This window comes from Achroia grisella, unplaced genomic scaffold, assembly GCF_030625045.1.
Source record: "Achroia grisella isolate CSIRO2021 unplaced genomic scaffold, CSIRO_AGI_Agris_v1 utg840, whole genome shotgun sequence".
Taxonomy (NCBI): domain Eukaryota; kingdom Metazoa; phylum Arthropoda; class Insecta; order Lepidoptera; family Pyralidae; genus Achroia; species Achroia grisella.
In genome coordinates this window covers 988,743-1,005,571 of record NW_026713038.1, presented here as the reverse complement: position 1 = coordinate 1,005,571, position 16,829 = coordinate 988,743, and the positions used below count along the sequence as shown (strand labels likewise).

The 16,829-nt window shown below is 39.6% G+C and overlaps 1 protein-coding gene across 1 annotated transcript in view; it reads right to left on the bottom strand.

Annotated features, from left to right (window-relative positions):
- Positions 1-16,829, bottom strand: part of LOC131852169 (protein unc-79 homolog) — a 57,498-nt gene that overhangs the window by 24,565 nt on the left and 16,104 nt on the right. Inside the window, 23 exon segments of the mRNA XM_059202810.1 lie at positions 75-203; positions 1,306-1,485; positions 1,752-1,953; positions 2,300-2,456; positions 3,369-3,551; positions 3,752-3,888; positions 4,198-4,350; positions 4,749-4,886; positions 6,148-6,228; positions 7,600-7,785; positions 8,594-8,706; positions 9,178-9,283; positions 10,072-10,196; positions 10,311-10,413; positions 10,702-10,857; positions 11,779-11,878; positions 12,316-12,505; positions 12,847-12,968; positions 13,793-13,918; positions 14,143-14,274; positions 14,715-14,797; positions 15,007-15,079; positions 15,493-15,652. Coding sequence (XP_059058793.1) covers positions 75-203; positions 1,306-1,485; positions 1,752-1,953; positions 2,300-2,456; positions 3,369-3,551; positions 3,752-3,888; positions 4,198-4,350; positions 4,749-4,886; positions 6,148-6,228; positions 7,600-7,785; positions 8,594-8,706; positions 9,178-9,283; positions 10,072-10,196; positions 10,311-10,413; positions 10,702-10,857; positions 11,779-11,878; positions 12,316-12,505; positions 12,847-12,968; positions 13,793-13,918; positions 14,143-14,274; positions 14,715-14,797; positions 15,007-15,079; positions 15,493-15,652 — 3,135 coding nt within the window.

Sequence of the window (16,829 nt, the reverse complement as noted above, 5' to 3'; positions counted from 1 at the left end):
ATCGAAAACCGATGAAATTAGATTCACTGTACAAGCGTGTTGAAAAATATATAAAATGTAGCGTGGTGTCTGACCGTGCGAGTTGGCCTGCCTGGGCTGCCCGAGCGGCTGCTGCGCGGCCAGCAGCTGTCCCAGACCGAACCGGGACGTCTTCCGCTTCAGCAGCGGCGCAGAGTACTGTCGCGAGTACACCTTCTCGCGGTCTGCACACACAGCACCAAAACACCAGTTATAACTAACAATATACATATAACATCTAGAGGGTTATGTTTCTCGGAGACTTGTTTTGGGGAAAGGATGGATGCCCCATTACGTATAATTGCTAGTAATTACCTACATAAGACCAAGAAACCGGCGATATATGGCGGGCGCGGAGATGGTCCGCTTGTAGGGCGCGCGGGGGGCGGGGGTCACGTACCGAGGCGCGGGACGGCGGGCGGCGGCGGCAGCGTGGCGGGCGCGGAGATGGTCCGCTTGTAGGGCGCGCGGGGGCGGCGGGGGCGGGGGGAGATGGTCACGGCGGGGGCGGGGCGCGGGGCGCGGGCGGGTCGGCGGGCGGCGGCGGCAGCGTGGCGGGCGCGGAGATGGTCCGCTTGTAGGGCGCGCGGGGGGCGGGGGGCGGGGGTCACGTACCGAGGCGCGGGACGGCGGGCGGCGGCGGCAGCGTGGCGGGCGCGGAGATGGTCCGCTTGTAGGGCGCGCGGGGGGCGGGGGGCGGGGGTCACGTACCGAGGCGCGGGTCGGCGGGCGGCGGCGGCAGCGTGGCGGGCGCGGAGATGGTCCGCTTGTAGGGCGCGCGGGGGGCGGGGGGCGGGGGTCACGTACCGAGGCGCGGGACGGCGGGCGGCGGCGGCAGCGTGGCGGGCGCGGAGATGGTCCGCTTGTAGGGCGCGCGGGGGGCGGGGGGCGGGGGTCACGTACCGAGGCGCGGGACGGCGGGCGGCGGCGGCAGCGTGGCGGGCGCGGAGATGGTCCGCTTGTAGGGCGCGCGGGGGGCGGGGGGCGGGGGTCACGTACCGAGGCGCGGGTCGGCGGGCGGCGGCGGCAGCGTGGCGGGCGCGGAGATGGTCCGCTTGTAGGGCGCGCGGGGGGCGGGGGGCGGGGGTCACGTACCGAGGCGCGGGACGGCGGGCGGCGGCGGCAGCGTGGCGGGCGCGGAGATGGTCCGCTTGTAGGGCGCGCGGGGGGCGGGGGGCGGGGGTCACGTACCGAGGCGCGGGTCGGCGGGCGGCGGCGGCAGCGTGGCGGGCGCGGAGATGGTCCGCTTGTAGGGCGCGCGGGGGGCGGGGGGCGGGGGTCACGTACCGAGGCGCGGGTCGGCGGGCGGCGGCGGCAGCGTGGCGGGCGCGGAGATGGTCCGCTTGTAGGGCCACTTGGTCCCGAAGGAGGCGCTGAGTGAGTGCGCGGCGCCGGCCTGCAGCGCCGAGTGCGCGCGCCGCACCTTCGACACGAACCACTCCGAGCTCGTCTCGCTGCTCACCAACTCTACACGAGCCATTTTATTAGAATAATGATCCAATCTGTCGGCCTACTCGATAGTAATCGTTACCTATATACATACACTTGCGAAATATAGTTTGTTCGCTCCCGAGTCAAGTCCGAGAAAGGTAGTAGGACATATTAACTTCTAGAGTTGAGAGAATCACATAGTAAGCACTAGGTCTAACGCATGAACACATACTAGCGTAGTCTGTACATATACAACGTACGTAGTATATACAAATGAAAATACGATATCAAGAAAAACTCACCTCTCAAGTTAGAGAAGTCGACAGTTTTGTTAGAATTGATCTGCGCCTCGAGCAACAGCGCTTCGAATCGGTTGAGGAAGAACTCCCAATTGAGTATGCGGCGATCACTGAGAGTGTTGTGCAGCTGGTAGATAGACTGCAGCACCATCGGCCGGTCCACGATCACCAAATCGAATTGCGTCTCCAAACAGTACAGCAGCAACTGTAATTTTTATAATATAATAAACCTGTTATTTCTTTTTGTCAAGTACATCGCCTTAATAACGGTGACTAAGTTCAAGGAGGCGCGTCCGGAATGGTGCGACTCCCCCGCGGTGCGCGGAAGCGGAGACTGGGACTACGAAGGGTTCCCCCACGCGTTGAGGGCCCGCCGCTGGGGTCGCGGTCCATTGCGACCTCGTTCCCGCGACCCCGGCGACGAGGAGAAATGCCGTGGGGTTTTTAGTGAGTAGGAGTCTCACAGTACTCAACCATCCAACCTCTGAGACGGCCGGGTCTCCATGAGCGATTTTACCCATGTTAAAAAAAAATAAAAAAAAGGATCTTACATCGATAGCATTATCATGTATAGTGCCAATGTAGAGTGTCGCCCGTTGTGCGACGTACACGTTAATATCATCCATGCTGGAGATGAGGTAGCAGAACGCAGTCGCGAGTGCCGTCTGCAGCGGGAGGCTCGTCTTTACTGGTGATCCGTCCATGAATCTGGATTGACATAGCCGGGTTCAAATATCGATCCGGATTGCGTATTATTTAGGAAATGTCAGTAATTATGGACCGAAGTGAAAATGAAATATTTTCTCTTCATAAATCATACAATTAAGTGAGAAATCAACTGAAATGATTCCTTTTTCCATATTTTCATGATAACGAATATACGAATAGGTGACATAGCAGTACCAACGCAAATGCTTCTTTACAAAGTCTACTTCGCATTAAGATAAATAGATTTAGGGACAGCAAACAATACAGAAGCAGATTCGCGCTTGAAACAGCATACGTGTAAAGTACACGTATGCTGTTTCAAGCGCGAATCTGCTTCCACGCGGAACAGAATGAGCATATAAATGTAAACAAAGAGAACGAGAATTCCCCCGTCCTTTAGCGGCTTTTTGTAATAGTTAATTATCATTGCAAAATAGCGGACATCTGACTATGGAACAAAGTGATATTATATATTTATTGATAAATTATAAATCTTACATGAGTCTTTTAAAAACAAAATCTGTGGGATAAAAATATAATTTTAAAAGAAAATGTAATGACACGAAACATACGCGCAATCGCGTGCGAAATTTACGTCGTTATTTGTGAATGATTGCGTACGCTAAATAATATATATATATTTTTTCTCTCAAGTGCGCGCTAATAATTGCATTTAATAATGTCTAGTAAGATAAATTCAATATTGATTGCGTATCTAAACTGTGAAAAAACGCGTCGTCAGTTTATAATCATCAGTAATATACATCGTCTCGACCAGCAACATCTTATTATTCACCCGCAACAACACGAAACATACGCGCAATCGCGTGCGAAAGAGTGAATGTAGCTCTCGAATGAATAATAGACGTTTCGAATGTGAGTGTATATTGTGTAGTGTGGAGTGGTACTGGCCTGATGACGATGGTGACCCGCTCGACGGCGGTGAACCGCACGCGGTGGTCGTGGTGGTGGAACTGGTCGCGCACCAGGTTGCAGAACACGTCGGCCCCGCCCGCCAGCGTCACGCAGTGCAGCAGCACCGGCACCGCCACCGAGCAGATGTGGGAGTGGCACGCGTTGCACACGTTCCACAGGCTGACGCAGGCGACGAATACATACATATACCATTATACGATACTTCATTTGGATACTACGGGACACAGTTACCTGGATACATCGATATAATAATTGCAATTAATTATGACTGCTATATCTAAACTGTGTCGTCCCACCTTACATTTTACTAGTTTTATTACTCCATATACCACGGTAAAAACGGATACTATATTACTTACTTATCAATGAGAAGGTTCTCCTGGCACCATATGAGGAAACCCCTATGCTCGGCGAGAGCATCCGCGTTCAGCACCAACACCTGAAGGCACTGCAGCAGGTGGTACAACACGTCGGGACGGGAGGTACTTTTCAATTCCTGTTACCAGTTTTTTTTCATTATGTTTAACAAACAGTAAGACAAATATAACAAATATTATAAACGCGGCTTACGAAGGTAGCTTAGCGGCTAAATTAGGTGAGTTAGATGTAATGTAATGTAATGTGTCTAATTATCGTCTCTAAGACACAAACCACTGCTCTTTTTCACCGGTTACAGGTTAATGTCCGCATGACGCCAGCAGTGTGCGCTAGAGACAACATAGTGCTTCCTTCTCTTTCTCACATATATACTCAGTAAATATGTTATTTGTCTATTTTCAATATCTGAATCGATGAGACATCTGACCTGTAATAATTGGTGGATGTACTGCAACTCTTGTGGCAACTCGTCGATGCAGAAATGGAACTTGCCAGCCGATGTCGGCCAGAAATTGGTCATATCGTCATCAACCGACTCCCCCATAGCTTCGTTATCACCGAGCAGATTTGGTGTCGAAACCTGTCATAAAAAAATATATCTATATTACTCAATATTAGAAAGGTGTGAAAGCTGTGAAAAATTCATTCCGGGGTCAATAACTCCCGCCTCTTAGGGCACTTCACCCTAAATTTAAATTCACTTTTAAAGTAAAACGAAACTGAACTTGCTGAACCACACATGGAGAAGGAAGCGTTGGGCAGAAGAATATGGAGTCTGTTAGAGGAGGCCTTAGGACAAACTAACGAACCTAGGCAATGAAATAATAACAAACAAAATCAACTTTAACTTTACCATCACCACAAAGGCTATAAATAAAATAAAAATAAAATAAATAAACTAAAATTATACCAACTAAATAATAATAGTAAATAAATAAACTAAACATATATAAATATAAGTAGGCGTGTTGCACTAACGTCTGCTGTGGCGGTGGCGACGTCTGTGTCGGTGAGGGTGACTGTGTGCGCGGTGGCGAGCGGCGGCGCGTCGGGCGGCGGCAGCGACACCGCCATGTCCAGCTGCTCCGTGATCGTCTCCACTGTGGCCGTCATTATCTATCCAACACTCCACTTGTTATATCCATATAATACTCCTTTTTCTCGATCCATAATATACTAAACGATATCATAAAAGTCGTCTGTGATCTTTAATGATGCATCGTTCCAAAAATTGATACCGTGATCGAATTAGTAAACTATATAAAAAATACACGATGGGTCGAAACATAATTAAAATAATATTAAATTATAGATATTTAAATGATAGGGTAAAGATTGTGCCTCGTGAAAGACCTACGTTCAGCAGTGGGCTGATAAAGAAATCAAACGATAAAAATCTCCTATATGGCACTCAAAATGATGGCTGTGTCGCTAAAATGAATTAACTATATAATAATAGAATAATGACTTTTTAAGATATTTCGTAATTTGTAACTCTAGATATCAGACTCAATGAAAGTGGTTTTATTACTTTTCCGTCATTTTTAGGACTACGTGTGTTTTTAATATTTGCACAACTAAAGTCTATTCAAACAACTAAAGGTATTAAAAACATAAAAATCATCAAAGCATCTATTATGTAGTGGTCTTATTTTTTCTTTGGAATGAGTGCATTGGTTTATATTATTGTATATTCAGTGCTAACAGTATAAAAATCTACATTTCTAGTCATTAAACTCTAAAACCTCTTGAGAGTTAATTATTATAAGCTATGTAATTTGTATAATGGACTTCTGATATAAAATTAGATAGAAATACGGAATATAATACTTAAAATTAAATTTTATAAAAAAAATATTAAAATAATTTTATATTGCCCATCATCCATTATACATTTCCAAGCCCCTATAAATTAATATGGTTATATGATTGGCAGAATTTATTCATTAATATTTTATTATGGCAATGAAATGCGACTATTTTTTTTTAATTTAATTATTTATTATAAACAATTATGTATCAACCATTTTAGATGAAACATCTATTTTTATTCAATAAATTTTTCATCTAAATTTCTACTATTGTCTGTTAGACAAGCTTGTTTTAATCGGTTATAACTTTTATACTTTCTCATCATACGAGGAATACTTTATTGCGCGACTTAATGTAGAATAAAGCAGTGAAGTAAAAGCAATATTACACTATCATTTTTTAAAATTCCAATTTGGAGTTTATATGTAATTTAAAAATAGATATAATAATGGATCTTATCCATTCTATTTTCGAAAATGATAGTGTAATAGACATCTAACATATAAACAACTAGCACACAGACACATGAAAAGCCAAGGGTAAGAAAGAGACAGAACGAACATACTTGCGTGTCCCCTGACGATTTAGTCAGTGTGGGGTCCGAACCGACGTCGCTTATTAGTGACAGTTGCATGAAATGAACAAACTATACATCTATTATATAGATAGGAGTATGCTAATGAACGAACAAAATGCTAGGTTAGGAATGGCGGTCCATTGGAAAATGGCGGGAAATATTGACAGGTCTCGACGCTAACAGAATAAAAATTTACTTTTTTTTAATGGATTGGGTTCGTGTATTTTTGCATCAAGTAAATGAAATATAATTTTTAAATATAATAACACATTCTAATTTTAAACGATTCCAACCCAATATGCATTTAATATAAGTACATAGACAATCTAAAAAGTAGTGAAATTTAGAATAAGGCCCGAAACTACGATAGGTCTATACAAAATGAAGTTCGTAATTACATCACATATTTAATTTTGTATTACAACTGCGGTTTTTAATAACGACAATAGATCAATATTTAGTGAGATATTATTTACAAATTTGTCACAATTATACTTCATAGAAGAGAAACATGTGTTTATATATAATTTTATTAGATGAATAACTGTATAAAAAACTGCAGTGTTCATTTTATTTAACACTATAGTATAATTTATAACATTAATAATACCCATTACAATTTATTTACGTATACGAACTACACGAACTTCGCAGATAATTTTTATAACTACATACACATCCATACAAAACGTCATAATATTAACAACTAGTAACATTTTCAAGTATATAACTTCTGTGACGAAGGGTTGTATGAGGGAACATTACTTTTTTAATGAAATCCAATTGAATAAAAAAAAATTTTTGGAAGAAATGTTTTTGTCTATGGTTATGAATTTATTTCTATTAAACATTTTCAATATTTTTAATAAGTATTAGACATAATTTATTTTACTTTTAAATTGGATATTTATTTTTGAATTAACGCTTTAGTTCTGGTTTTAGTCTTCTTTTTCTATTAACGTTCCATATTTTAATTAAAAACTAGACAATAAAAAAAAATAGTACATTATATAGAATAATGCAATTATGCTAATTAAATAGTAGTATAATTGAAAATTAGGTAATATATACAGGTCTCTTCTAATACCAAAAGTCAGAATAAAGTTAACATTTAAATATATATTACTTTTAAATATGCAACTGGTTCTTGAGCATTAAAGAGTAGTTTAACATAATTAAAATAAATGAATATACTTTACATTTAAATCAATTTTAATCACATCAAAATTTAAAAAAAAAATTCTAACTCAATTTACATATATATCTCTGTGACCGAATCCCTAATACAACCCCACAAATGTCTCTACAAAAGCGAAGTACGTCCCCACTACCGGATGGAATTACGAACGGGGCGTATTAAAAAAATGGAAGCGTCTATAGTCGAGACCTGGCAACACCCGGACAACAGCGCATTCAGACGGCACGCGACGACATACATACATGTGGCATATGCACCAGTACGCCTCCTACTGAGCTTTTGTCCACGCCCACGCCCACGCCCACCCCGTGGGCAATCGACATCAGCGCGTCCACGGACGCCGCCGGCGTGCCGCCCGACTTGCTGCGCTCGTCTTCCGATTGGTTCTTCTTTGGTTGCGTCTCCGACCACATGTCTTCCATGGACGGCTGAAAAGAGAACACTATAAAACTATCATCACAACATAAATATGTGGAACAATATAACTTATACTAGATCTTGGCCTATCTAGAACTGCAGGGACTTTTATACTATAATAGAACGTAAATCTAAAGCGACACTAGCAGACTCCTATCAGATGTGGTTGAACAGGGAGAGAAACACGAGAGTGTTGATTAATTATTATTTAATATTTTAATATTTAATAGATCGTAATTCGGCAAAGGCCCTTCCTTTTTCCATCTCTACCACACATGGACCCGACATCCGCACGGTAAATCCATAGAATGTTAAGAAATTCGTCTCTGTTTTGTGAAAATTTACTTAATAATTAGTTATTTCATCAAATATTATTGACACATAATGCATTACAAATAGCAAAGATTAAATGCTATTTGTAATACATACTAATGTCAGTAATATTTGATAAATTAATTGAATATATAATGAAACCGACATGGTACTATAAAATATTTGCTAATAAGGACTCCGCTCAGCATATTGGTACAGCCGACGCTACAGCGCTGATTATACAAAATATTAGAGGATGGGAAGATGTAGTCACACTGGCTAATCTGGCCAGGCTGGCTAGTGTGACTAGTATGACTAGGAGGCTAGTGTGAATAATGTGACTAGTGTTGATAGTATAGCTCGTGTGACCACTAGTGGTTACTAGTGTGGATAGTGTCACTAGTCATACACTAGTGTTGCTAGTGTGCTAATGTGACTAGTATGGAGCTTAGTGTGGGTAGTGTGTGTAGTGTGGGTAGTGTTGGTAGTGCGGGTAGTGCGGTGTACCTCCGGAGGCTTGGGCCTGTCGGGCACGAGCGCGCGCACGAGCAGCACGGCCAGCTGGTGCCACAGCGCCGCCGCCTCGCAGTACGAGCACGCGCCCTCCGACACGCACACCGCTGCCGGCACCACAACATCCACGATACTACGCTTATTTCATTTATAATATATCGACTTATAGCTAGTAACCACCACGTTTATATATTAAAACTACCTATAGATCGTTGGTTCAAATCCGGCCTGAAGGATCGATTTGTTAAAGTCTTTACTAATAAAGAATGAGAAATACACGTAATACTACGGACTGTATAACTGTTATATTGAATGCGTGATGTTGCAAAATTTAAACCATTATAGAATAATATAAATGAATACGAGTGCGATATCGTCTCTATCTATTGCTAAAAACTGCATCAAAATATGTAGCATAGTTTAAAAGATCTAAGCTAACACACAGCGGAAGCAGAAGATGTTATTTTATACTATGTAAAGATAACTTTGTTAAACTAAATACATGAAAATTGTTACCCTTCGACCAGACTCTATAATATTAGCAAAAAATGAACGCAGTCAAATAAATTCCTACAAACCATGTTCAACAGTGTTCAATTGGTTGGACTTAAGCATCAATCGTAAAAGCTTAGTCGCTTCACTGCTCACGTTCTGGCTATTGATACGTCGTTGCTGCAGCTCCATCTAGAAGAACAGCAATGTAATTATTTCTTTACATAACACAATTAACATTTTTTTGTCTGTTACAAGCAATTAGACCATAATATTAATAATACTGACATTGGACAATCCATACCGCGCTATCTAGTACCAAAGGTAGTAGAGGAGACGACACTAAACTTCCTATGTGGTTATAGCCCCCCACTCATGCATAAACGGAGTAGATGAAAATCATCTATCCTAAGAAGGACATTCTTGGGAACCATGATTTTTATCTCCTAAGTAACTCTGAAAAAGGGCGAGAACAATAGATCTATGTCGGTCGCAGTGCTACAGGTCCAAGCACCTCACAATAGCCCAAATCCCTGAATATTTTTATTAACTTGTACTAGACAACTGATATAAATACTTAAATAATGTTATTATAAAATAGATTTAAATATTAATAAAGACTATCTGACAGAATGATCTATTTTTCATCTGTTAAGTTGTCCAGCCCTAACATTTTATTTTTTGGACAATTATTTTTTCTTTTTTTTTATAATGTGGCACTAAAAAATACATACAATCCTTTCAACCTTCTATCATCAATTCCCATTTTTTAATACCGATTTTAATTTATATGGCAAAACAACGTTTGCGGGGGTCAGCTAGTATTTTTGTTATTCTTCTATTGCGCCTTTAAATACCACCATTATTGGCTATACCGACCCCAGTGCCCTACACACAGTTCTACACACACATATCAAGGAAGAAGGTTAAGTTGATAATGTATATCTATAACAGCACTTAAAATGTACCAACACATTTACCTGTTTTAATAGTATGTCAAGCATTAGGATACAACAGGTGAGGTTCTGTGGCTTCATCTGTTCATCCTTCTCCTTCTTCTCTTTTTCAGTGGCAGTTGGAGAACTTTTTGGTTCTTTCGATTTATCTTAAATTTAAATAATAAATTTAATCAATTATTTTATTAATTTCTTTTAATGTTTACATTGTAATTGGCGTTTAATTCTTATTATAATACTAAATAATTTAGAGTATAGATTACCCGATGGTGGTTTGAATATCTTCTCTGGCATGTTGACAACACAATGGCTGAACAGATCGAAAAGCTGATTCAGCGGGATTTTCACATCCAACATTGATATCGTCTGTAAAAATTAAATTAACTTTTTTTAAATATCCAGCTTGATTTCAACTGCGGTAATTCCTAATAAAGTCTTTATGATTAAAATTTAGATACTTTACATACACACCTACTATCTGTACTCATACATTCACATAGTCAAATTATATTTTAAATGGAGGGCATAAACTTATTTTTACCTCGGCCAATCATGGCTCCACAACAGCAGTAGGGAATAGGCGTTAATAAATAATAAAAGAGCTTAATAAATAGAAAGGAGCTTAAACAATACACTTGTAGAAAGGTATGATACCTGAAACCACTCGAGCACGGGCAGCACGGTGTGCGGCGTGGGTGCGGAGGACACCCTGTGCGCGGCGAACTTATACAGGTTGCGCTCGTCCACGCCCACCATGCTACCGTCCGGCTCCAGGATCTTGGCCAGCGGGACCTTCAGCTCCATCAGCTCCTGTCGCCATAATGGTCTTAATCGAGGCATCAGATTCAGCGATTTGTCGAAGAAACTGAAGTACTGATTTTACGCAAGGGAGACTTTCTAGAAAGTCATCTTCATATATCTGATATAAGAGTAAAATATATATGTTACAAAAGATACAAAATATTAAAAATATCAGTCAAGTATATATTTGCCTGAAATATTTAATTTTTTTTTTCACTTACTGTGTGTTATTAGTCAGTACATAATATAGTAACAATAGCGGTTCATTTCGAAGAAATACTAAATTACTGATTTGAGATTTTCTACAAAGTTATGTCCATGTATTTGATATGAGAGTAACAAATATTGTTGACTGATATTTTTTTCACTTACACTATAATAGCTATTAATTATCAATACATGGTATAATATCAATATATTTAGGTCTAAATTTCCGATTATGACAGCGCTCTCTATAATACAACTATTACAGAACGCAAGTGCCCCGGCAGATGGCACTGTACGGAGTCCGGGCGACTAATAGAAAAGTTGTCTCAGTTTACTGCGAGAAGCGGTCGAGGCAACATCTGCCTGGGAACTATAGGCGTTCAGTGACTTTAGTGTTAGAATAGTATTATGTCTTATTGGTTATAATTGATTATTGATGTTTTGAATTATATTTCTACGGTCTATTATGTGATATCTTCAGCGTTATTCTCAAATATATATGTGTGTGTATGTACACTAGCTGTCCCAGCAAACATTGTTTTACTATATAAATTACTAATATGGCTATTAAAAATAGGGGTTAGTGGAAGAAGGGTCAAAATTTAGGGTTGTATGTATTTTTGAATGCACCCAGGCAGTGTCACGGAATACAGTAAGTTTTATTATAAAATTATGATTATTTGTGAACAAATTTATTATGATTTCATTATACAATAAACTTACTTTTTCAGGCACATCTGTGCATATGGCCTCCATCCAAGCGGGCATGATGTAGTCCCAAATGGACTGAGTGATTATACCGTAAGGTATCAAACAATATAATCTGCAACAAAATTAAATAATACTGTTTATGATTAGAATTTACTTTTTGTACTAAAATTACATTAAGCACCATCTAGTTCCAAGATAAGCAGAGCTTGTGTTATGGGTACTTGACAACTGATATAAATATATAGGTACATAATTTTTTTTGTAAACACATACATAATATACATAGAAAATACCCAGTCATAGTCATGAATAGAAATGTTTGCACCATGCGGGGAATCCAACCCGCGACCATCGCAAGTAAGGCGGTGTTTTAATCTGTTAGACCTCCAAAGACGTTAATATTATGTAGAATATTTACATATTTTTCTAAAGCTTCTACAAAAAGTAATTCCAAAGATATCACAAGTAATGGATTCAGAGAAAAATTCTATAAGCCAATGTCCTTAAAAGCGATACATTTCGATTTTCTAAAAAAGAACTCTTTTTTACCTGTTAAGGCCGTCCTTGAGGTGGTGCGCCTTAGAGGCGAGGTTGTCCCAGTGGCCGGCCTGCCTGGTGTAGTGCGGCGGGTGCGGCAACAGGCACGACACCAGCACCGACCGATGCGACTCTGCAATCGCTCGCACCCACCCACACACGTGCTCCGATTTCAGCTTCTCCACACTATTAGCCGTATCGCCTAAAGTATATCAATTTTATTTAAGATCCATTCATTCAGTCACTTAGTTATAAAAAGGCCACAAACAGACAAGACGTAATTTTGTATTTGTAATATTAGTGACCCCTCCCCGCTTCGCACGGATGCATTACAAATTTTTGAATTTATTAATTTTGGATTATTTATTCAAGTTCATTTTAAACCATCTAAAATGATACTTTATGTAAAAAAAATTGTTACAGACTTTCCTTCGAGAATTTTTATCTGTATGAATTTGTTCAGTATTCTTTATTAATTCTTTTTAGGTTCTTAAAAGCGATTTAATTATCGTTTATTAACACAAATGCCATGTTCGTATATACCTGTGTATGAGAAGGAAGTGACATGAAACCAGTGGAACAATACGGAGAGCAGTCGACCGAGTACTTCGTCTGGAGTATCAGGGTTCGGGGTACATAGGCCGACCATCAACCATACGCCGTATCTATAAATTAATACATTACTTAATAAATATATGTGGCGATTCACTCAGAGGACAATGGAGAGGGATATGCTCGGATCGCAGAAGAACCAGAGTAACCGACATAGCCTGAAGAGTTGCGAAACTGAAGGGGCAATGGGCAGGGCACAAAGCTCGTAGGACAGATGGCCGTTGGGGCAATAAAGTCCTCGAGTGGCGACCAGGGATCGGAAGACGCAGCGTGGGAAGGCCTCGTGCATAGCCACAACCTGGACCCATGGGGGGGGGGAAGGGGATTGTTAGTAATGTGGACTGTTAACACCATTGCTGGTAATGTACCATATCAGGTTGACCTCCACGCAGTTCTCCCTGGAAACCATTATGATAAATTCTTGGTGAATATGTCACGATAGGCTCACTGACCTGACCTCATGCTCATCTTATCATCCTCCACTGGTGCCCCGCCAGTGTAAACCGTTAGTGCGGGTGCACCATTCCATTATCATTCATAAAAAAAAACCTGGACCCATTCTCTTCACCTCCGTCTTCGTCGCTATTATCATAATATATAAATAATAGCTAAACATTTACTTTTACCTCTTTGACGGTGCAGTATTTTAGATTAGATAATTTGTTTATTTTATTGTAAATAAATGGAATCATACAGAGAGGGAAGCAATTAGAGACTGCGAACAGGGATGAAACATATTACGCCGACCCCAAATAAATGGGATAAGGAAGAAGCAGATGATGATGATGATACAGAGAGGGAAGCTATTATATAAAGAACTGTAGATATATAGAATATTTCAATTTCATGTCTATGCCTATTAGGCAAAGCTTGTTACCTGCCGAGTAGTTGTCTGTCTTCAATTGAAATAGGGTCCGGCAGGTTAACTGTGAGCGGCGGCTTTAGGTGTTCTGTCGAACTGTCCGGATCCTCCATATTTATTGGCTTCGCTTCCTTTAGCAAACTGTCAATAAGGAATACATAATAATAATAAACTCAGGACAATTCACACAGCGCCATCTAGTCCCAAGTTAAGCTAGCTAAAACTTGTTTTATGGGTACTAGATAACTGATACAAATAAATAGATATTTTTTATTTCGTAAATACAATATTATACAAAGAAAAGACCGAGACCGATACAAATAATCATACTTGGTTGGTGTTGACGGTAACAGTATTGGATTTACCTGATGATGGCCTCTACGAGGTTGGTCTGCATGTCGGAGTCCATCTGCCAGGCGGGCGGCAGCCGCGTGTGCACCACGTGGTCGCCGCCTCGCCGGCTGTTGTGGCGGTTGCCGTGACACTGCTGACAGTACCTGTAATGGTCAAATGAAACATATATATAACCAAATACAGATAAATACTATTTATATGTATAATAATTAGTATAAATCACGAGATCTTACCACATTTTAAATTTATTGATATCCCAGCCTACATATCCAAAAGAACTGCCAAGAAACTTAACATTCGTTCTCTAGATGTACATAGTCATTTATTTATATATAAATAAAACAAAGTTGGGTTAGCCACATTATTTATTTAATATTAGAGAAACAGCAAATTATGTAAACTATTTTTCTTATACTATTATAGAAGGCTACGTTATTGGTGAGAAAGGTAGGCTTTATTATAGTAATATAGCTAATACATCGGAATAACAGATAGGCTATAAATACCAAGCCTGTGAAACCGCTGGCTCAGCTAGTATTACATAACTGTACCCATATAAAGTCGAAGCTTAAAATAAAATTACCTGATTGGATGGTTTCCGTTGTAACTGGCGCATTCATTTGAAAAACAAATGGAATACGCTGCTTTATCTGTCGAGCGACAATTCTGTAACATAATATTTGTTTTTGTTATTTATATTGATCCTTGTTCCTAAGTATTAAAGTGTAATATCCAATGTCTTTTATTGTTTGTAACCATTCGTCACTCGTTTCATATTTCAAATTTACTGTATAAAATATTATCTTTTTTGCAATAGTGTTTGCACATGTCATAGATAAATAGAAAGTCTAATCCGTGTCCTCATTTACACTTACCTTATTCTCGCAAACCATAGACACTTGCTGCTGTGGATGCAGTATGTCAAAGAACCGTTGATTTGGATGCTCCCTGTATAAATAAAATACTCATCGTTATGTAATAAAACATTAAAATAGAACTATTAATTAAAATATTCAGTTAAAGTTCTTTTTAGCTAAGACAAACAAGCTGACACATCACTTGTTTTTAAGTTGTTTAGTGGCCTCGGTAGTCTAGCAGTTTAGCACTAAGATTTACTTCCGTTCGACGTGACAAAATCTGCAGATTCTTGTTATGAACAGGCCTAGGTTTGCCATATGTTTGCAGTGTCCTGTGAGAGCCCTAGTCATGACGCAGAAGTATGTTGTTTTTACTCAATAGCAATAGTCTATTGGAGTAGTTGTTCAAGTAGCCCGATATTAGGAGTTTTGAATGTACCAATCCTGGCATTTCTGTCAGTGATTGTATAGTTAAGAACATGACTATATGTATATATAGATGACCTGTGAATCTCATTAGCGCATTCAATGCAAAGATATAGCGGTGGCGGACTGTCGGAGGCGAAGGTGACGCTGATGCAGTGGTCGTAGCACACCTTCGCAGCCTCAGCAGACCCCGCGTTTGGGCACATGTCTCGCTGGCACAGGAACGGGACCAAGTCGTCTGGAATCCCAACATACTATGTTATAAATAGGAGTTATAGAAAGAGAAAAGTAAAAACAATATCTTATACATCTATATTAAAGTATGATTAAGAAAAATTTAACAACGTTTTATTTATTTTTATTGAATTCCTGATATTTCGGCTGTTTCAACTGTCACGGGTAAACTGACTAATGATTGCGTAAAATTTATAACAGTATATCTATAGTAATATAGAGGAATCTATATATTTTTGTATGTTAGTTTGTAATACATTTTAGCATACCCAAATTTCTTGCTCTTTCTTCTTGTGATAGGTCTGCGTTCGTAAATAAGTTCGATAAGTCGTACATATATACGTAAATATACGGTACATTCAAACGCTTTTATTATTATTTAAATAAACTTATTATTTAAATAAATATTATTTCCATTTTTTAAATTTTAACTTATATATTACCATAGATTAACAAGGGTGATATTTAAGAAAAAGTTGAGTATACTACGGACATTGCAAGCGTGAGTAGCCAGAGGGCTGATATGTAGAGTAAGTTAACCTTATAATATTACTCTACATATCACCCTTATATATAGTGATATTATAAAAAGAAAAGATTTTGTCTGTTTATGAAAGAAAAATTCAAAGCTAGATTAACAGTGACTATTCTAAAGTTTATTTCACGAAGATATGTCTAGTCTAATAATAGTCCAGTATTTCAATTTACTAATATAAAATATTAAGTAGTTTAAAATTAAAAGGCTAGTAAACCAAGAGGTATCCTGTCTTCTTTAAGAGTAAAGAAGCTACATTAGCATGACTATAGCTACATAATAATATAGTAATGAACTCTACGCAGTTAGCCCAAAGAATACTGGCTGTACTCTACGCGGAAGTACAGGATACAGCTACTTCGAATACAGAAATAAGAGCATAATTACTACAGGCCATCCACAAATTAGGTCACAGCAATTTCATTAAATTACCCCCCCCCTTCTTCTGCTTGTCATTTTAATAAATGGTATGACACACAATATTTAAGATCCCTCTCTAGGGTAGGAGGGTCCAACATTTCACTATGTTTGATAAATGGAGCAAAATCACAATTACTTGGTACCCAAAAAAAGGACAAACAAAGAAGACGACCAAATAGGAGATGGGAAGATGAAACAGTAAATTATAGACTAGAATCACTCATGA